This window comes from Camarhynchus parvulus, chromosome 14, assembly GCF_901933205.1.
Source record: "Camarhynchus parvulus chromosome 14, STF_HiC, whole genome shotgun sequence".
In the NCBI taxonomy this organism is placed as follows: Eukaryota; Metazoa; Chordata; class Aves; order Passeriformes; family Thraupidae; genus Camarhynchus; species Camarhynchus parvulus.
In genome coordinates, this window is record NC_044584.1 from 4439077 (window position 1) to 4460267 (window position 21191).

Here is a 21191-nt window from a genome sequence, read left to right on the forward strand (position 1 = left end):
AGGACACACACACGGTGGCACAAGCTGTGGCTTTAGCACCGGAGGGCACAGGCACCAGAAGCCAACCCTGTCAGAGCCTGGCCACGGTGGGAGCAGTGGGTGGGCTGGGACCCAGGGGGGCAGGCTGTCCCTCCCCACACTCCCCCAGCCCAGCCCTTACCCCTTTGCAGATGGCCACGGCCTCCTTGGACATGGACTTGGGGTAGGCGACGTTGTGCTCCATGATGGACTGGAAGAGCTCGTCCTCATCCTCTCCCTCAAAGGGGGCCTGGAGCCAAGCAGACACAGCTTCAGGGGCCTTCCTGGATCCCAAAGATCCCTTGGGCTGCTCTGGTCCTTGGCCTGGAGCCGCCCCAGGCGTGCACACAGCGACACGAGTCCTGTCACTGCAGTCCCCAGCCCAGTGCCACCCCCAGCTCAGGGGGAGCCCACGCACGTGCCAGGCGTGGCAATGCCACAGCAGCCTGTCCTGTGCTCACAATGGACCCAGCCCACCCAGAGGAATCAGCTCCAACTCAGTCACCTGGCCAGCCAGCATCTCATAGAGCAGGACTCCAAACGCCCACCAATCCACTGACTTCCCGTAGGGCTGGTAGGCAATGATCTGCAAACAGCAGCACAAAAATTACAGTGTAATATCAGTGTAATATCAGTGTAATATCAGTGTAATACCAGTGTTATACCAGTGTAATATCAGTGTAATATCAGTGTTATACCAGTGTTATACCAGTGTAATATCAGTGTAATATCAGTGTAATATCAGTGTAATACCAGTGTAATATCAGTGTAATATCAGTGTAATATCAGTGTAATACCAGCAACAGCAGTGTTACACCCTGCCTCTGACACAGGGCAAAGCCACCCCGAGGGTCACTGCAGCAGGTCACAAGGACAGGGCTGTTCCCTGGGACACACTTGAGCCCTGGAACCCCCCCTGAGGAACCCTCAGACCCTCCCCTTGCTCTCTACAGTGCCCTGGGAAATTCAGGTGGGAACAGTTCACACCACACAGGCCTTCAAAAGGAAAGAGCACTTAAAAGAAATCCCCTGTCCTGTGCTGGCCCCCGCTGCTGGTTTGGGAAGGTCACAGCCCTGCAGGTGACATGACCCTGCAGGTGACACAGCCCTGCAGGTGACAGTGACATGGCCCTGCAGGTGACACGGCAGGTGACACAGCCCTGCAGGTGACACGGTCCTGCAGGTGACACAGCCCTGCAGGTGACACAGCCCTGCAGGTGACAGTGACATATGGCCCTGCAGGTGACACGGCAGGTGACACAGCCCTGCAGGTGACATGACCCTGTAGGTGACACGGCCCTGCAGGTGACATGGCAGGTGACACGACCCTGCAGATGACACACAGCTTTGATCAGAGGGAGTCACACACGGGCCCTGTGCAGGCTGTCCCTGTCACCTGGGCACACAGAGCCCTGCTTGGAACAGAAGAAGGCCCAGAACTGGGTCAGGCGAATGGCAGCACAGTTCTCCCTGCAGCCACCCTGGCCTGAGCACATGGGAGCTCGTGCAGGAGGAGGCACAGGGCAGCAGGAGGGCTCAGGCTGAGCGTGGCCAGGGCACCACAGCCACACAGCCTTCCTGCTGCTCCCAAATGCAGTGGGATCCTCCTCGGGGACCCAGGGGCAGCAGGCTTTAATGCCTCTCCTGGGTGCCAAAGTGATTTGCATCCCGATTTCCCATTTGCTGTTCTTCTTTTTGGAAAAAGATGAATTAGAGCAAGGAGAAGAAAATAAGAGTTAAAGTGAAAACACTTGGGCAAACACAGGGAGAGCTGGTCATTTGTCCTGCTTTGAAGGAGCATTAATCACCCACAGTCACAAGCTCTGCACCAGCAGCACCAGAATTAATCCTGGTGGGATGAGGAGTGGAACACACGCTGGATCCGAGAATGGGAAACCTCACTGGGAGCAGCAAACACAATGTGGTTCAGCACACAACAGCACTGATGTCCTAGCAAAGAGAATCCCTCTCTCTGAAACATTTAAATGAATAAATATTAACTTCATCATTGCAAATTCAGCAGAGCGACAAGAGTTTAGAGGGATACTTTTAAGTGAAGGGAACAGACATTTGAGAATAATTACTCCTCTGAATTTCACAAGTCTGGCATTAAACTGTGCCCATGCAGCACTCCATGGAAGTGTCATGTGTGACTCTGTCACATCAGTAATAATCAACTGCAAAGTCATTTTGTGGGGATCTAGAGCCATGGATGGGAGCCTCTCCCCATCAGGCACATGGTCCCTCACTGCAGTGAGCTAGAGAGATCTAAGGATTTCCACTCCACATGGAAATACTATCCACTGATAATTCCCTGTTCCTCACTGGTCATGTTGTGCTGGAAGCTTCTATCACACACAGTGAGGGGCAGAGCTGAGCCCTGGGTTTGTCATTTCCAGGAGCAAGGGAGGAGCAACCTGCAGTGGGCCTGAGCATGCCAAGGACAGAGCAGGCTCAGAGCTGGCAGCAGGATGGACATGGGAAACCCCAGTGAGGAAATCACACTGCAGGGAGAGCAGCACGAGGACAGGCTGCTCTTTGAGGTGGAAGCAGCACACAGCACAACAGGGAGGCAGATCCAGCATCCCTGCTCCCTTAGGGGGATGTGGGGATGCACAGTGCTGAGGGCGTGAACTTTGCAGGCTGATGGTGGATTCCTGAATGCCTGTTTCAGCTGCAGGGCTGCCCAAAGCCAGGTCACCCCACAGGAGGGAGCACAGGGATGGTGAATTTGGTGAATTCCTGAATCCTTGTTTGAGCTGCAGGGCTGCCCAAAGCCAGGTCACCCCACAGGAGGGAACACATGGATGGTGAATTTGGTGAATTCCTGAATCCTTGTTTGAGCTGCAGGGCTGCCCAAAGCCAGGTCACCCCATGAAGGGAGCACAGGGATGGTGAATTTGGTGAATTCCTGAATCCCTGTCCCAGCTGCAGGGCTGCTCCCTGACCCCCCAGGAGGGAGCACATGGATGGTGAATTTGGTGAATTCCTGAATCCCTGTTCCAGCTGCAGAGCTGCCCAAAGCCAGGTCACCCCACAGGAGGGAGCACAGGGATCGGTTCCGTCCCTACCTCGGGCGCGATGTAGTCCGGGGTGCCACAGAAGGTCTTGGTGGTCACCCCGTCCCAGATGTTCTCCTTGCACATGCCAAAGTCGGCGATCTTGATGTGCCCCTCGCTGTCCAGCATCACATTGTCCAGCTTCAGGTCCCTGCAGGGTGAGAGCAGAGGGTGACACAGGGCACAGTGTGAGCCCTGCTGTGCCTGAGCCTGCCCATGGCTCACACCCAGACCCTTCATGGGAAAACGTTTGGGGAAACGAGTGAAAATAAGTCAGAGATTGTCAGGATGGAGTGTTGATTTTACTTTTAACCCACAGGAATGCTGTGCTGGGCACAGCGCTTTGAAGTGTGCGATGGAAAGCGCTCATCTGGCAGGAGACCGATTTAATTGATTTTTTCCTTTCACTCCTGTGAAAATCAAAGTGCACTTGGAGCTCTCACCATGGAGAAGCACCCACTCAGCACAAGTCCCTGCCTCACCTGTGCTCTGCCCCCCTGAAATACAGACCAGCTGTGCTTCCCTGTGCTGCTCAGCCCCAGAGTAGCTGTTTGTGGCACACAGCCCCCAGGAGCTCTGCTCCTTGCACCAGCTGTAGAGGTGGATCCAACCACAGACCCCTGGATCTGAATCCCAGCCTCGAGCCACCACTCCAGGGGTGGATGCTGCAGCCTCAAGGACACCTCTGTAGCAAACACTGGGTATTCTGGTGCAGTTTATACATTCTGGCGCAGTTTATACATTCTGGCTGGGTTCAAGGCTGTAATTTCTAATTATCCCGTCAGCGCTCAGAACCCTGGCAGGCCAAAAGCAGACGGACACGAGCTGGGATTCACATTCTGAGGAAGGAAGGAAGCAGAGCCGCTGGGGACCAACAGACCTAGAATCTCTCCACAGCAGCTGATGGCAAGAAACAGCCCTCACGTCAAGTCTGTTCCACTTCTTTCATCTTCAGCATCTCCTGACTCCAGCAGCACTGTTGGCATCTCCCTTTACAGAGCACTTAATGGTATCTGACACTCATTAGGATGCTCTGCTCCACCCTGGGCTCCGGGAGCTCTCCCGAGCAGGGAGGAGCAGCGAGCGCTGCTTCCAGAGCTCAACCAGCAGCCTGTGAGCCTGGTCCTGCCCGTGGCAGCTACCTCTGGGTGCTGGGAGCACGCTGGGATGGCAAAGAAGCCTCGGTGGTGAAGCAGAAGTGACAGGGTGGCCCTGCGGAGCTCGGAACAAGCCACTGGCACACACTGACTCCAGTGGCAATGTAAGGGAGCAGGGCCCTGCAGCCAAACTCGGGCTTGGAGCTGGTCCAGGCTGCCAGGGAGCGTTTGTGTTGTGTGGAGAGGAGCACATGGAACAGGGCAGGAGAGAACCAGAGCTGCCTTCCCATGAGCTGGGGTAAAGCAGGAACCTCCCCCAGACCAGGGGCACCCCCAGCTCCTTTTGGGACACACCACGTGTCCATGGCTGGACTCAGTGACCCCACAGGTCTTTCCCAGCCCTAAGGATGCTGTCATGGTACTGTGGGCAGCTGCCAGTGCCATCCATGGCACGGGCAGGGGCAGAGCAGGAGCCTGGAGCAGCACTGTGCCCACGGTGGAGCCTGGGGAAGGAGGGAGGGAGGAACAAGCTCACCTACCGATAAATGATGCCTTTGCTCTGCAGGAAGAACAGCCCGATGGCGATTTCTGCTGCGTAGAATCTGAAAGAGGAGGTGTAAAACTGATAATTACAGGAGGTGAATGGAAACCTTCCCGATCGGGCGGCAGCGAAGGGAAGGCGTCAGGCAGGTGTGACCAAAGGAAAGGCAGGAGATTCCAGAGGAGGATCACAGAGGATGACCCAAGGCAGCCTGAGCTGGCAGGGATGCCACTGGGGGCTGTCACTTATGGTGGCACAAATTAAGCAAGAGCTGGGCCCAGGGCTGCAGCTCACGACAGGCTGGCAGCACGGCTCAGAGAGCCATCCCTGCTCCTGGGGCCAGCAGTGCTGCCACGCTGCCCTCGGGCATCCTCCAGGTCTCACAGGGCTCTCAGACACCATTGAGCCCACCAGGCTGTGCTCAGTGCTCAATGTGGGCATCTGGAGGCTCTCAGGAACACATCCTGCTCTGCCCAGCTCTCAAGGAACAGGGGCCCCCAGTGAACACTGGGCTTGGGCACCCCGAGAGAGGAGCCAAACCCTGCCCTGGGAAAGGACCAGGCAGAGCAAAGGCCTGGTGTCTCCCAGGAAGCCTCCACACCCCTGCCTTGTGCCTTTAGGTACCTACATTTATCTATTCCACTCAATTACTTACAATACAATGCACCCCAAGGGTGAGGCGGAGGCACCAGCACCAGACAAAGAGTTCTGCTGCACCTTCCCATCCCCGATTGCTGCCAGGAGCTGCACTGCAAAGCCCTGGGCTCTGTCTGTGGCACAGGCACACCCCACAGCTGCCCCAGGGTGCCAAAGCACTGCACTCACACAGCGTGGGGCTCCTTGAACCTCCCGACCTGCTGGATCTGGTACATCAGGTCCCCACCATTCACGTATTCCATCACAAAGTACAAGCGATCCTGGAGGAAAGAAGGGAGCAGTTAGCACAGCCACCATCCCTGTGCTCCCCACGGGCTGCTGTCCCTGCAGAGCCCACAGGCTCTGATCCCTTGGCAAGGCTCAGGACTGCTCTGCCCCTCTGCAGACAGATCCACTGCAGAAGGAAGGGGAGGCATCCCTAAACCAGAGGTTTCTCCCTCCCAGGAGTACATTTGCCCTTCCTGACAGGAGCCATTTCCAGAGTGCTGCTCGGCATTTCCCCAGGCACTCCCTGGCTCCAGTCAGGGCATGCACGGAGACAAGAGCAGTTCCCAAGGGGACCAAACTCCATCCCCGGCCACCAGGACAGGGCCGGGCCCAGGAGGGGCTGTGACAGCCCCAGCCCTCTCCCAGGATGGCAGAGCTGGGGTGCAGGGTCTGCAGGGCAGGCAGGAGGGGCTGCTCCCCTCTCCTCACCCCTTGCAGCTCCAAGGGCTCCCTCTGGCTGTGCTCACTCATGCCCTGGGGTAAGGGGGTCCAGAGGGGGGACATGGAGCTGCTCCAGGGCTGGAGCCAGGCTGGGAGAGCTGGGGGCCTCACCTGGACAACAGGAGGCTCCAGGGGACCTCAGAGCCCCTTGCAGGGCCTGAAGGGGCTCCAGGAGAGCTGGAGAGGGGCTGGGGACAAGGGCCTGCAGTGCCACGGGCCCTCCATGCACGAGCCCAGCGACAGCCCCATGCCACCCACAGAGGGAAGGAGGGAAGGACCCAGGGGCTGGAGCACTGCAGCAGCTGCAGGTTGGCAGCATTACATAACAAAAATTTCCCCTTTGCTCATTTCCTCCCTAAATAAGGAAGGACAGGGAGCCCACAGGAGATGCAGCTGGAGCACTGCCATAACCAGGGCTGGGGAGAGACTGGGGGCAGCACCCACAGGGCATTTCCCAGCCTGGCAGTGCCCACCCAGAGGAATGGGCTCAGTACCCACAGGGGATTTCCCAGCTGGCAGTGCCCACCCAGAGGAATGGGCTCAGCACCCACAGGGCATTTCCCAGCCTGAAAATGCCCACCCAGAGGAATGGGCTCAGCACCCACAGGGCATTTCCCAGCTGGCAGTGCCCAGCCAGAGGAATGGGCTCAGCACCCACAGGGCATTTCCCAGCTGGCAGTGCCCAGCCAGAGGAATGGGCTCAGCACCCACAGGGCATTTCCCAGCTGGCAGTGCCCAGCCAGAGGAATGGGCTCAGCACCCACAGGGCATTTCCCAGCTGGCAGTGCCCGCCCAGAGGAGCTGGGTTCAGCACCCACAGGGCATTTCCCAGCCTGAAAATGCCCGCCCAGAGGAGCTGGGTTCAGCACCCACAGGGCATTTCCCAGCTGGCAGTGCCCGCCCAGAGGAATGGGCTCAGCACCCACAGGGCATTTCCCAGCTGGCAGTGCCCACCCAGAGGAATGGGCTCAGCACCCACAGGGCATTTCCCAGCCTGAAAATGCCCACCCAGAGGAATGGGCTCAGCACCCACAGGGCATTTCCCAGCTGGCAGTGCCCACCCAGAGGAATGGGCTCAGCACCCACAGGGCATTTCCCAGCTGGCAGTGCCCACCCAGAGGAATGGGCTCAGCACCCACAGGGCATTTCCCAGCTGGCAGTGCCCGCCCAGAGGATCTTGGCTCAGCAGTGCTGCCCCCCTAGCTGTGGGGCAGCCCCAGGGGATGGAGCACAGCAGCACAGGGGCAGTGGGGCTGTGTAAAACACGCGGCACTGAGGGCATGGAGCAGGGAATTCAGCTTTTCATTTTGGATTTGGGAGCCCCCAGAGTGCAGGGCAGCCCTGGCAGCCCACGTGTGGCAATGTCACCTTGAGCAGGCAGCACGGCAGAGGGAGCAGCGCCGGGCTGGGCTGCAGCTGCCTCCTAAATATATCGATCTGCTTCAAGGAGGAAGAATGCTAAAAAGACTGGCTCTTGAGGCAGCCAGCTGAGCTCTAAAAGCAGGAGCTGAGCCCTCCTCCGGGTGGGAAGGGAGCGCTGTGCCCAGCAGAGCCGTGCTGTGACTCAGGCAGGCAGATGGCACGGCTGCCCACGGGCTGCAGGGGGAACGGGCACCGAGCTGGCCTGGCTCTGCCCCTGCAGGAGACGGGCACCGAGCTGGCCTGGCTCTGCCCCTGCAGGGGGAACGGGCACCGAGCTGGCCTGGCTCTGCCCCTGCAGAGGGAACGGGCACCGAGCTGGCCTGGCTCTGCCCCTGCAGAGGGAACGGGCACCGAGCTGGCCTGGCTCTGCCCCTGCAGAGGGAACGGGCACCGAAGCTGGCCGCTCTGCCCCTGCAGGGGAACGGGCACCGAAGCTGGCCTGGCTCTGCCCCTGCAGAGGAAACGGGCACCGGCAGCTGGCCTGGCTCTGCCCCTGCAGAGGGAACGGGCACCGAGCTGGCCTGGCTCTGCCCCTGCAGGGGAACGGGCACCGAGCTGGCCTGGCTCTGCCCCTGCAGGGGGAACGGGCACCGAGCTGGCCTGGCTCTGCCCCTGCAGAGGGAACGGGCACCGAGCTGGCCTGGCTCTGCCCCTGCAGAGGGAACGGGCACCGAGCTGGCCTGGCTCTGCCCCTGCCACCAAGGACAGCTCTGGCCAGGGCTGGAGCATCCACACCCCTGGGCAGCACACAGACACAGATGGAAATGCACTGCAGAGCCTGGCACGGAGCTGGTGACACTCCCCTGTCCCTGGGCAGGAGGATGGCACTGCCAGGGCTCCTTCCAGTGCCCCTCTAATGAACTGCTCCTTCCCCTGCCTGGCTGCACGCTGGGAACAAGGGGCAGAGCCAGGACAACAGCCATGCTCCCCATCCAGCCCCTTACCAGATATTAGGGTAAAATTCCTCCCTGGGAGGGTGGGCAGGCCCTGGCACAGGTGCCCAGAGCAGCTGTGGCTGCCCCTGGATCCCTGGCAGTGCCCAAGCCAGGCTGGATGGGGCTCAGAGCACCCTGGGACAGTGGGAGGTGTCCATGCCCATGGATGGTGTTCAGGGTCCCTTCCAGCCCAAACCACTCCGGGACTGTGTGATTTATCACCTCAGTGTGGCCGTGGCTGCCCCAGAGGTCACAGCAAAGGCACAGCTCACCTGGGGACACCCAGGGACCCCCCTCACCCCTCCCAGAGCCCAGGCTCTGGCCTGGGGCCTTTCAGATCCCCCAGCACAGGCACCTCTCACCCCCCAGCCCCAGCAGGAGCTCTCCCCTTGCTCATCTTCCCCTGCTCTTCAGAAGGCAGATTTAGGGCTTTTCTCTCTCCTGGAGCCGCTGAGCCAACAGCCCTGGTGGAGAATTGTGCTCTGGCCTGTGCTCCCAGAAATCAAAGTGCTTTGTGCCAGCCTTTGATAATACACCCTGCTATACATTTTGATTACATTACAAATACGATTACTATTAAGCTACTATAGGTCTGCCAGGAATAATCCCGTGCTGACTCACTTCAGATGCCAGGAGATGCTGTGTGAAATAGCTGCTCCTGCCACAGTCTGATTGCTGCGCCGCAAAGCCGGGCTGCAGGCTTTAAATACACCCAGTGTGTTTGGGAAATGAAATTTCTGGGACAATATTAAAATGTAATCCTCCTGGAAAGCATTGTCATCGTTCTAAAGGGCTCTGCTGATTCCCCCTGCTGGCTCCCACTGACGTGCACCTGGACATTCTCACTCACGGCTCGAGGGCCGGGCAGGGATTGCATTAAAGGTCCCCTGTCCCCCTCCTGACTCACACAAACCCAGTCACACACCCATGGAAAAGTGGATTTCCTGCAGTTTGGATTAGGTTTCCCCCTCTGCTCAGGGCTTTGATCAGAGGAATGAGTCCTGGGGACATTGCAGCACTTTGCTACTGAGCCATAAGGGGCTGGGAAATCACCTGTGATGTCACCAGCAGCTCCCCGCTGGACACATCTCAGGGCCCAGCTGTTGTACGTGACACTTTCATGTCACACACACACATTTTGGTCCTGGAGGCACTTTTGCCAGTGAACTGGAGAAGGTGTGAGGCTGCCGAGGCAGAGAACACACAATTGCTATGGCAAGTGCAGTGATGTACAGAGAATATAAAATCCTGGAGTGGTTTGGGGTGGAAGGGACTTTAAATCCCACCCAGTGCCACCCCTGCCATGGGCAGGGACACCTCCCACTGTCCCAGGGTGCTCCAGGTTGTCCATCCTGGCCTTGGGCACCATTCCAATGCATTTCCCAAAGTGTCAGGCTGCTGGTGCTCAGGGTGCCCAGCCCATGGTGCCCTCCGTGTGCCCAGCAGTGGCAGCCGCCCTTACCATGGTCTGGAAGCAGGAGTGGAGCTGGGTGAGGAAGGGAGGCTTCCCCGAGAGCGCCAGCACGCGCTTCTCCACCATGGTGCACTCCACGTCGTCGTCCTGGATCACCACGTCCTTCTTCAGGATCTTCACAGCATACAGCTCGTCCGTGCCCTTCCTCTCTGCCAGCATCACCTGCACAGGGCACAGCACACTGAGGGCAGCTGCAGAGCCTCCAGCTGAAACAGCCCCAGCTGCTGGCTCCTCACCCTGGGGCTGCCCTCGCAGCCCTGAGCAGGTGCCAAACCGCCCACAGCTGCCAGGGCTGCTCCCGAAAGCACTCCGGGATCTGAGGAGTAACAATCGCCTCCCTCACCTCCTCAGTGCCTCCCTCTCCTCCCCAGTGCCTCCCGGAGCCAGCCCAAGGGGTTTGATGGTGTCTGAGCCCAGCTCTCCTCAGGGCTTTGGCACCCCCAGAGCGGCACCAGCGCTGGGGAGGGGTCAAGAGGCTGAGCACAGAGCCCATCAGATTACAAGGTGGTAAATATTTGAGAGTTAGTCTCTAGGAATAGTAATAAAACCCCCATGGTTTTCTCTGCCTCAGTCCCCCCACCCCCCACAACAGTGAGCAGACCCCATCATTGCTGGTTCATCACCAGCCAAGGCCCCTCTCAGCCAGCAGAATCCACCCAACCTCCCAGTTCCACCCAGTGCCAGCCACGTGCAGGTTTATTCACTGCAGTAAATGGGATTCACTGCTTCCTCTGGTGCCAATCCCCCGGGTTAATCCCATCAGCCCAGCCAGGGTCCCCTGCCTGACCCAGCACAGGCTCCAGCAGCCTAAGCTGCTCCTTGGGCTGCCAGCAAATAAACCCTCTCTGAAACCTCCTCTGGTTCCTGTTTTCCCTCTCTCACGGCCTCAGACTGGAGAGCTGGGTGGAAATGAATTGCTCTTCATTTGAAGGAGCTGGCAGAGATCCTGCAGTGGCATCAGGAACAGCAGCTCGGGGCTTTGGGGAATAAATTACGTGAAGTCAACATCGACAGGGTGGAACCGAAATGTGCTCCAGGCTGGGCCAGACGGGCAGAGGACACATGAGCGGCTCTCAGGGTGACTTTAGAGGACCAGCAGAATTAACCCTCTCGTGTTCCAGCCCTCTGCTGCTGCACGGGCTGCCCGGGGACAGTCCCACCCTGAGGGATGTCACAGGTACCTAGATGTGGCACTTGGGGACAGAGGGTGGCAGTGCTGGGGTTGGACTCAGTGGTCCCAGAGGGCTTTTCCAAGCTCAGTGACTCTGTGATTCCATTCTGGGACACAGCCGGGGATCAGGGATGATCAGGCAGGGGACACAGCCTGGGGAGCGAGGTCTTTGGTGCCACCCACTTGTTTGGGTGCAGGGCACAGGGAACAGGGCACAGGGCACAGGGAACAGGGCACAGCCCTTTGTGAGCAGCTCTGGGGCATTCCCAGCTCCTGGGGGAGCCTGGCTGTCCTTGGCACCCCACTTGTCAGGATTAGCTGGGACTGGCACCGGGGCCCCTCGGTGCCAAGCGCTCTGGAGAAAGCTCTGACATTGCCATTGCCATTGGTGGGGCAGGGCTGCAGCCAGCTCATCCCACAGCAGGGCTGAGCCACAGGGGTGTCAGGGACTTTGGGAGGGGATTTATTCACCTGCTCATCCTTGAAGAGCCCGGGGTACCCAGAGCAGCTCCTTGTGATGTGGGATGGAGCCCAGCAAGGCTCAGGCACTGGGAGCAGCTGTGGCTGCCCCTGCATCCCTGGCAGTGCCCCAGGACAGGGCTGGGAGCACCTGGGACAGTGGGAGGTGTCCCTGCCATGGCAGGGTGGCACTGGGTGATCTCTAAGGTCCCTTCCAACCCAAGGCAGTCCCTGTTTCTGTGCCAGGGCAGCAGACACAGCTGCCTCACACCGCGCCTGCACCTCTGGCCTCCCCTGTGGCTCTGCTCAAATGGAGCTGGTTTGGTTCATTGCCTCCATTTATCACCATTTTACACCAGCTGAGCTTTACAAGGCGCCACACACAGGTGCTAAAACCAGAGCTGATTTTTAGGTGACAAAAGCAGAAGTGCTTTGGTTGCTCAAAATTGGTGGAAAAGAAGTAGTAACCACTCTAGGAATATATTTTGAGGGAAAATTAAACCTGTTACCTGAGTGTAAGAGCATTATATACAATATCAGTTCTATACAGACCTGCCTTGCCATCCACAGCCCTGTCAGAGGAAAGCAGGGAGCCTCTGAGCCTGGCATCTGCTTCTGCCCTAAGGGACCTGGCTCCCAGCTCTCTGCAGGGAGAGCTTGGCTGGGGTACCCCCATAAGTGCAGGACCTGCTCAGGCTGTCCATGCTGTGAATGGTTCATGAGGAGCTTCCCAGGCAGCCCAGCTGGGCCAGCCCTGCTCCCTGGCACCCACAGGCAAAGGGGCTGGGGGACACTGGTGTGAGGTGTGAGCCCAGGAGGGCAGGCTGGAACCCACCCAGGGCTGGAACCCACCAGGGCTGGAACCCACCAGGGCTGGAACCCACCAGGGCTGCACACCTGGGGCACATCTGGGCTGGAACCCACCCAGGGCTGGAACCCACCAGGGCTGGAACCCACCCAGGGCTGGAACCCACCCAGGGCTGCATTCCTGGGGCACATCTGGGCTGGAACCCACCCAGGGCTGCACTCCTGGGCCACATCTGGGCTGGATCCCTCTGTATGACAGAACCCCAGAACCTCTGGGCTGGAAAAGGCCTCCCAGCCCATCGAGTCCCAGCTGTGCCCGATCCCCACCTTGTCCCCAGAGCCCTGAGTGCCACATCCTGGCACTCCCTGGACACCTGCAGGGATGGGCACTCCAAACCTCCCTGGGCAGCCCCTCCAAGGCCTGAGCACCCTTTCCCGGAAGAAATTCCTGCTGGTGTCTGAAGGTGCTCAAACACCGAAGATCCAAACAGCCCAGTGCCCCTGGCACAGCCCAGAACATGGATGGGGATGGGTGCCAGGGGAGCAGGGACCCAGCCTGGCCCATGCCCTGCCCTGCTGCCAGGTGTCACACCCAGCGCAGAGCCCGAAGGTCACCCCAGCCCAGAGAGCTCTCCCTGCACTGGAGCCCAGAGCTGCAGCGGCCAAAGGCTCCACCCTGCTCAGCCAACTACACAAACCCCAAAAAGCCTGGCAGCTCCAGAGCACCACAGATTGATCAGCTGCAAAAATATGAGCAAGCCACCTAATTTCACTCTCCTCTATTTATAATACAGCAAAGCAAACCCAGGCTGGCTGTGCCAAGCGCTGCCTCCCTCTGTGGGAGCGTCTCCCTGGCGGTGCCAGCCCCGTGGAGCTGCCACCAGCCACAGTCCTGGGCAGCCCACGGGGACCCCAGAGCAGCAGGGACATCTGTGTCCCGGGCTGAGCATGCCAAGCCAGGAGCACACAGCCCCACGCCCCTGTTTTCCATTTCCACCCCATAGGCCTGGCTCGGGGGATCTCCATCTGCCAGCGCGCTCGCTGGGAAGCAGATTGCATTCCTGTTTAACTTTTTATTGCTGCAGAAAAAAAGCTGATATTTAACTTGATTTATTCCTGCAATATAGAGGATTTGTTTGGGAATGCTCCAGCATAAGGACTGGAGATATTGTGAACACAGAGAAAGCAAGTTTGTCAAACTCCACCGAGGGCAGCGTGTCGGCGCTGCTGACCCTGCAGAGAGCAAAATGCTGAGCAGGACATGGGGGTGCCAAAGGGTTAACAGAGACAGACAGAGCTCACTCAAACACTGACTGCAGCCCAAGAGCTCTGCAGCCAGCAGGGACTGGCAGGAGGGAGGCTGGCAGCAGGCACAGGAGCAGGTGCCAGCCCTGGAGAGGGATGGCAGTGCCATGGACACAGCCAGCTGCTGGGCACACCAGGGGCTGGGGAGCTGGGCTGCTCTCCCTGCTCCAGGCACCTCTGCCCGGCTCCTCCCCAACATCTGGCACCTCTGGAGAGCGCAGGAGGCGGGGACAGGGCGGCGGCACCTGGGTGTCCCCGTGCCGGGATGCCCAGGGATGCCTGGGGAGGCGCAGGCACACGTGAGGGCGAGGCTGCATCCACCCGGAGGAACCAACGTGCTGTTTTAATTAGCGCTAATTAGCATATTTATAACATGCTGTTCCAGGGAACAGTTTCTGTCACACTTTCCCTTATATAAGGCAGAGCTGGCTGAGGAGTTTGCTAATGTTGCTGAAATTCAAGGGGAGAAGGCGGCGGGGGACACGGCGCAGGCACAGAGCCTCCATCCAGACACCAGCGCTGGCTCTGGGGGGATGAGGGGCTGGGCGGGGGCACAGGGGACATTTCTGTGAGAGAGCAGCAGGCACAGGGCTGTCCTGCACCCCGGGATGCCAACCCACAGCACGGGGGTGTCACAGACATCTTTATGGAAAATCCTTTCCTTAGGATTTTTCCTCCTGAGAAGCTGAGAGGCCTCAATAACAAAATGAAAACAATGGTTATCTGCTGCTGTGGAATGCAACAGGTGCATCCCTGCACACCCTCCTCACCTCCTCTACCTGCCTGAGGAATGAGCCTGCAGGCTCAGCAATACTGCCTGCAATTAAGGCGATTCACTAATGAGAGTGGGGCTGGGCCAGGCCTCACACCAGCAAACACTGCACCCACCTCCTGCAGAGCCCCAGCATTCCCTGGAGCACTGGGATCCCGAGTGGAAATCAAGAGAGTTGGCAAGACCCCAGGAAAAATGAAGGCTCCAAGTCACATAATCACCAGGAGAATGAAATTCTGTTACCGCTCACAACTGGTCTGGGAAGTTAATTAAAATGTTCCCATATACTTGTAATTGTTGGAGAAGAAGAAAACCCCAACCAAACAAAAAGAGCTTTAAAGACACAGCTCATCCCCTGCTCCCCAGAAGGATGGAGTTTGTGGCGGTGCCATCAGACATCTCTGGGGTTCCCCGTGGGACACAGGGGGAGCCCAGCTGGGCTCCCAGTGCTCCCAGTTCCCCCCAGGGGTGTTCAGCGCAGACAGAGGGGTAGCTCACCTTCCCAAAGCTCCCTTTGCCCAGCACCATCAGGAAGTTGAAGTCCGAGAGCTTCATGCGGTCCCGGCTGCCGTTGTTGTCCAGTTTGGAAATGGCATTTCGTGTCTTCTCATCCGCGGCCTTGGAGCCCGTGCCGATCTTGGCTCTCTGCAGAGGTGGAGATGGGGCAGGGAGGGGAACATCACAGCAGGGACAATGGGCATTGTAAACCCCGGGGGCGCTCCCAAAATCCCACCTCAGCAGCTCCTTCCCTGCTCAGAAAGCACCCTGAGCTTTGGGAGCCTTTTCCGTGGGCGTGATGAGCACCGAGAAAGGCTCTGCAGGAGCCACCAGCCCTGGCACGTGGCACTGCTGCTTCCCACTTAACCTCTGCCAGAGAACTGGGAATCACCTGTGGCCCTGGTCACCGCTGTCCCCGTGCCAGCGGGACACTGCAGCCTGCCCTGCCACCCTGCCCCGTGCCCAGTCACCCAGAGCATGGCAAACAGCCCCAGAGATCCCTCTGGGGGCAAAAACTGCCTCTGGCTCTTCCTCACCAGAAAAAGAGGGGGGAATATAAATACATCAAGGTAAAACATGGGCTTTTTCATCCAGCTCCATTACTGCCCCGTGCTCCCTCCCATTGGAGTCGTTCTGTGATTGCAGCTGAAACTGGAGGGGATCACAGAGGAAGCCACAAACCCATTTGAAACAGCCCAGAACAGAAAGCCTCCTGAACAGACAGACAGACAGACAGCCCCCCCTGCCCTGGCAGACAGACACACAGCCCCTCCTGCCCCCCTGGCCATCACAGCTGCCCCCTGAGGACCCTCACCAAGCCCCATTTTTGGACCCCAGCCCCCAGCAGTGCCCCCTGCCCAGGCCAGGGCTGTGATGTGCTGATCCTGCTCCCACAGAGGCGCTCCCAGGATTTGTCCCTCTCACTCCCAGCAGTGTGAGGCAGTGTGAGGCTGTGCTGAGCTCAGCCTAGCATGAAATTCCATTACCCCGATCCCGGCGGCTCCATTTGGCTGCTGCTGGCAGCCCCTGCAGATTGCACCTCCCGGGAACCTCGGGCCTCTGCTGCTGCTAATTGCTTCTCACCAGCTCCTCCAGGCTGCAGAACGCCCCGCTCAAGGTCACCTGCAGCCCTCAGAGCACGGGAGCAGCGGGCTCTGGGGTTTCCACACCCATTGGGGTGACCCCGGCATGTCCCAGGCTCTGGCACACTCCACTCCTCATCCTCACCCTCACGCTCACTCACTCTTCATCCTCATCCTCACTCCCAGCTCCAGCCACAGCCCAGCTGGAGGGGGATTCCTGCCCCAACACTGAGTCCCTGCAGGGGAGGAGTGGGGAGCACACAGCAAGGGGAGGACAGGTGTGGGAGCACACAGCAAGGGCAGGACAGGTGTCAGAGCACACAGCAAGGGCAGGACAGGTGTGCTCTGCACACAGCAAGGGGAGGACAGGTGTGGGAGCACACAGCAAGGTGAGGACAGGTGTGGGAGCACACAGCAAGGTGAGGACAGGTGTCAGAGCACACAGCAAGGGCAGGACAGGTGTGGGAGCACACAGCAAGGTGAGGACAGGTGTGGGAGCACACAGCAAGGGGAGGACAGGTGTCAGAGCACACAGCAAGGGGAGGACAGGTGTGCTCTGCACACAGCAAGGGGAGGACAGGTGTGGGAGCACACAGCAAGTGAGGACAGGTGTGGGAGCACACAGCAAGGTGAGGACAGGTGTGGGAGCACACAGCAAGGGCAGGACAGGTGTGGGGGCACACAGCAGGGAGGGGGGGGGGGGGGGGGGTGGGGGCGGGGGGGGGGGTGTGGGGTCGGGTGTGGGAGCACACACAGCAGGAGGACAGGTGTGGGGAGCACACAGCAAGGTGAGGACAGGTGTGCGGGGGGGGAAAGGGGAGGAAGGGGGGGCAGAGAAGGGAGGGGGGGGGGGGACAAAGGAGGGAAGGTGTGTCTGCACACAGCAAGGGGAGGGACAGGTGTGCTCTGGCACCTCTGCACAAGGTGTTTTGTGACCTGGCTGCCCAGACCATTCTAACACCACTGGAACATCATGAAATGCAACAAAAGCCAGCTGTTAGTTCTTTGTCCAGCCAGAACCCATTGGCTGTAGCCAACTGTTGTATTAGAACTGTCCTTCCTTGCATGTTCAGGAAAGTTGTGTATAAACAAGATAAAAAAGAAAGGAGAGCAGGAGCTAACTCTCCAGTGTCTGCTGCAATCACAGAGTTCATGCTGAGAACCATAAGGACAACTCTGTCATTTCTGCAAGGCTCATTGCATGTGAGTCTCCAGATGCACCACACTCATTCCTGGGGTTCTGTGGAGACTTCAGCTGCCCTGAAAAATGGCCAATTTCTGCTCACTCAGCAAGGTCTGGATCCATCATTCAGCAGAACTTCCATGGCTTATTGAGTAGCAAATAGACATTTCTCCTTGGAGCCTCTGTGGGCAGCGGGAGCCTGTCCACGTGCCCTGCCCTGCCAGGGGAAGAGCTGGCAGGGAGAGTCCCTTCCTGCGGGCACGGCAGGCAGGCAGCGAGGAACACCCCGGAGCCCAAGGAAAACCAATTCACCTCAAACTTCTGCCTCAGCTCCTCGTTTCCTTCCTCTCCCTCGGGAGGCACGGGGACGTTGAAATACTCGCCCTCCTCCTGGCTGAGCAGCTTGAACCTGGAGGGGCAGAGAGGGCACAGCTCAGCGGCTGGGCAGGCTCAGGGGCTGGGCAGGCTGGGCCCCCTGCCCCAGCACGGCTCTGCCCCTGTACAGCACCCAGGGGACCCTGCCCCAGCACGGCTCTGCCCCTGTACAGCACCCAGGGGACCCTGCCTGCCCCAGGACAGCTCTGCCCCTGTACAGCACCCAGGGGACCCTGCCCCAGCACGGCTCTGCCCCTGTACAGCACCCAGGGGACCCTGCCCCAGCACGGCTCTGCCCCTGTACAGCACCCAGGGGACCCTGCCCCAGCACGGCTCTGCCCCTGTACAGCACCCAGGGGACCCTGCCCCAGCACGGCTCTGCCCCTGTACAGCACCCAGGGGACCCTGCCCCAGCACGGCTCTGCCCCTGTACAGCACCCAGGGGACCCTGCCCAGGCCAGCAGAGCCCCCAAGCCCTCCCCTGGGCAAGCCCCAGCCCCTCAGTGGCCTGAGGGATGTTCTGGGCGCCCTCTGTGTTCTGGGGACCCCCCAGCCCAGGGGGTGCATCCCCTGCCTGCTGTGGTGGGCACACGGAGCACTGGTGTCCCTGCCAAACCAGTCCTGACCCCAACCCACAGACAAACTCGTGTTTCTGGTGACAGCCACGGGCACAGGCGTGGGCAAACCCCTTTTCATCAGCTGCCCCACGAGGACAGCACATGCCAGCGCCAGGCTGGCACTGCCACCCCGAGCACACAGACAGGATGCTCCCCCAAAGGAGGAGGAAAGCTTCAGCAGCCGTGATCAGAAATCACGGGAACACCGCTGAGCTGGCAGGAGTTTCACCCTGCTGGGGCACAGCCCAGGTGTGTCCAGCCCAGGTGGGCTGGGTGTGATGCCAGGGGCTGCTCCAGGACAGCCCTGCCTGCCCAGGCTGTGCCTCTGAGCTGGTTCCTCCATTAACTGCGGCTGTTTGGGTATGAAATATGGATCAGGGCTCCTCCTCCTGCAGCTCACTCCAGCCGGCGCTGTGACAAGGAAAACCACTTAGATCTCCACTTCCAAGCTTTTTAACAGGCTGGGAGGGGCTTTGGGAGCTGGCAGTGCGCGGCACACACACACCCTGACAGGGGCTGGGAGCTGGGAAGGGACAGCTCCCTCCAGAGGAGGAGCCCTGCCCATCAGGGCCCGGCAGGTGACCGGCACAATGCCACCGTGTCACTGTCACGTTTTCTGAAAAATCCCTTCGCCAGGATTCCTGCTCCTGGGAAGCTGAGAAGCCTCAGAGAAAAATGCAAACAATAATTATCTGATTCACAGCTTCTCCTGTGTTTTGCTGCTTTGGAATGTGGTTTGGACATTGTTTACCAACTGGTCATTATTTGATTGGTTTCATGTGAATTGTTTTGATTTAATGACCAATCACAGTCAAGGCTCTGGTGAGAGACACGAGTTGTCATTATTATCTTTCTAGCCTTCTGTCTGTATCCTTTCTCTATCCTTGAGTATGGTTTCAGTATAGCATTGTATTCAATATAGTATCATTTCAGTAAAGTATAGTATATTCTTTAATATCATATAGATCATAAAATAATTAATTAGCCTTCCAAGGACAGGGAGTCAGACTCATCATTCCCTTCCTGCCACGGGGCACCCCGAGAATACCACACCAAATGCCACCCCAAATGCCACCCCAAATGCCACCCCAAATGCCACCCCAAATGCCAGACACTGTGCCCAGCCGGGAGGGGACAGGACGGGGCTGGGGAGCAGTGGGAGCACCCACAGCTCTGCCCAGGAGTGGCACTGTGGGCACCCAGCCCACCCAAGCCCTCCTCTGCATTCCCCAAGCCCCCAAGGCCATGGGGGAGGTCCCACAGAGGCAGTCCATGCCCTGGTGCCACACAGACAGCCCGTGGCTGCAGTGACCCTGAGCAGCCCCAGAGGTGGAGCTGGGAGGGGTGTCTGGAGCAGAGGGAAGCTGGGAGGTCTGAGGGGCTGCCCCATCCCAGGTACAAACACCCTGGGCTGATCTGTGCCCCTGGCGGTGACAGAACAATCACATCTCACCATCCATCCACTCCTGACTTCTGCAGCTCAGAGATCCCGAAGGACAGGGAGCCCATGAAGTCGTTCCTGCTGGTCAGATCCCAGTCCCAGATCTCCACAGACAACCTCCTGTCCTTGTCTGCCTCCTTCAGCTGGCTGCAAGAGAGGAAGGGAGAGGGATGGCAGAGGGATGGCAGAGGGATGGCACAGGGATGGCAGAGGGATGGCACAGGGATGGCAGAGGGATGGCACAGGGATGGCAGAGGGATGGCACAGGGATGGTCCCACCCTGAGCTGCTCCCTCACCCTGTGCCCCCCACACTCCACATGGACAGGGTGCAAGGGAAGGGATGGTCCCCAGGGCCTGCTGGGGTCTCCAACATCTGGTTTCAGGGCACATCTGGTTTCAGGGCACATCTGGTTTCCAAAGCACATCTGACCCACACAGAGAGCACAGAGCTCCTGCCCGGACACACTCTGCTCTGAGCAGGGTCAGGGCAGAGCTTTGGGTGCTTCTGTGTCCCTTACAGAACAAAAGGAATCATTTCTCACTCGAGTCAGCTCAATGCCTCGGAATAATTAAATCAGAGCAAATAAAGCCACGTTAATTCTTGGTGGTGAGAAAATTCACTTTACAAATTTAAACGTTTTCCTTGTACTTACAATTTAAATGTCTCGTTCCACTCAGGATTCAGGGAGCACTTGATAGTTTTGGTCTTCTGTTTGCTTTCGTTTTTGGGGTCAGGGATTAGTTTAAGCTTCACGTAGGGATCTGACAAGCCATTAGGGTCCATAGGAACTAGGTTTTTAGCATCTCTTACTGGGGAGAGAGAAAAAGGATTAAATTCAGTATTCCAGCTATAAAAATACCCAACAACTGACAACTTCCCTGCGTGCCAAGAGTAAGTGTGAAAATAGTGATTAAAAGCAGAATTAGCCTGGCTCTGTGCAGACATGGGCATTACATGAGGAACGACATGGCAGCGCCGAGCACACGCAGCTCTCGTGCACGGGGGAGGCTGCAGGGTCGGCTCAGGAGATTATTTTTACTTTCTGACAGGCTGATTTGTTGTTTGCTCTCGGCTTTGAGCAGTTTGAAGCTGATTTGTTTCCTCCTGCCCCCTGGGAAGCAGAACTGCAGCGATTTGTGGGGGCCTGGGGCTGGAGCTCCCCTCGAGGAGTGGGAGCAGCCATGGGAGGGAGGTGGGAGCAGGAGCCCAAAGGCACCACAGGAGCAGCCACATCCAGCACCCAGCTCCCCCCGGAGCCCCCCGTGGCCCTGGGCATGCCAGGGGCAGCATCCTGTGCCCACTGGGCAGCACAGCCCAGCCCTGGGGCCAGCAGCTCCTCCGGGAAGCGGGAGCGGAGCGGGAAGAGCAAACCTGAGGTGACTCAGCTGCTTCTAATTGGATTGCAGCTTGGACAAATTAAATACAGCCAGGCTGAGCTGAGTCTCTTCGCCCAGATCAAGTCCAAAAAGGTCTGTCTGCCAGGAGAAGGATCTTATCTCCCCCCCAGGCTGAGCACAGAGAGCAGAGGTGGGAAATGTGATGGGTCAGGATGGAGCCGAGCCATAACC

General features: G+C 58.6%; 1 protein-coding gene across 2 annotated transcripts in view; it reads right to left on the reverse strand.

The window, feature by feature from the left end:
- Nucleotides 1-21191, reverse strand: part of PRKCB (protein kinase C beta) — a 95769-nt gene that overhangs the window by 14627 nt on the left and 59951 nt on the right. For both annotated transcript variants that reach the window (XM_030958277.1, XM_030958276.1), the window contains exons 6-15: nt 20276-20432; nt 19634-19768; nt 17501-17597; nt 14924-15070; nt 9900-10073; nt 5541-5632; nt 4714-4776; nt 3090-3228; nt 524-604; nt 161-268 (exon numbers count right to left, since the gene is read on the reverse strand). In XM_030958277.1, the coding sequence (XP_030814137.1) occupies nt 161-268; nt 524-604; nt 3090-3228; nt 4714-4776; nt 5541-5632; nt 9900-10073; nt 14924-15070; nt 17501-17597; nt 19634-19768; nt 20276-20432 (1193 nt within the window). The remainder of the gene's footprint in view (nt 1-160; nt 269-523; nt 605-3089; nt 3229-4713; nt 4777-5540; nt 5633-9899; nt 10074-14923; nt 15071-17500; nt 17598-19633; nt 19769-20275; nt 20433-21191) is intronic.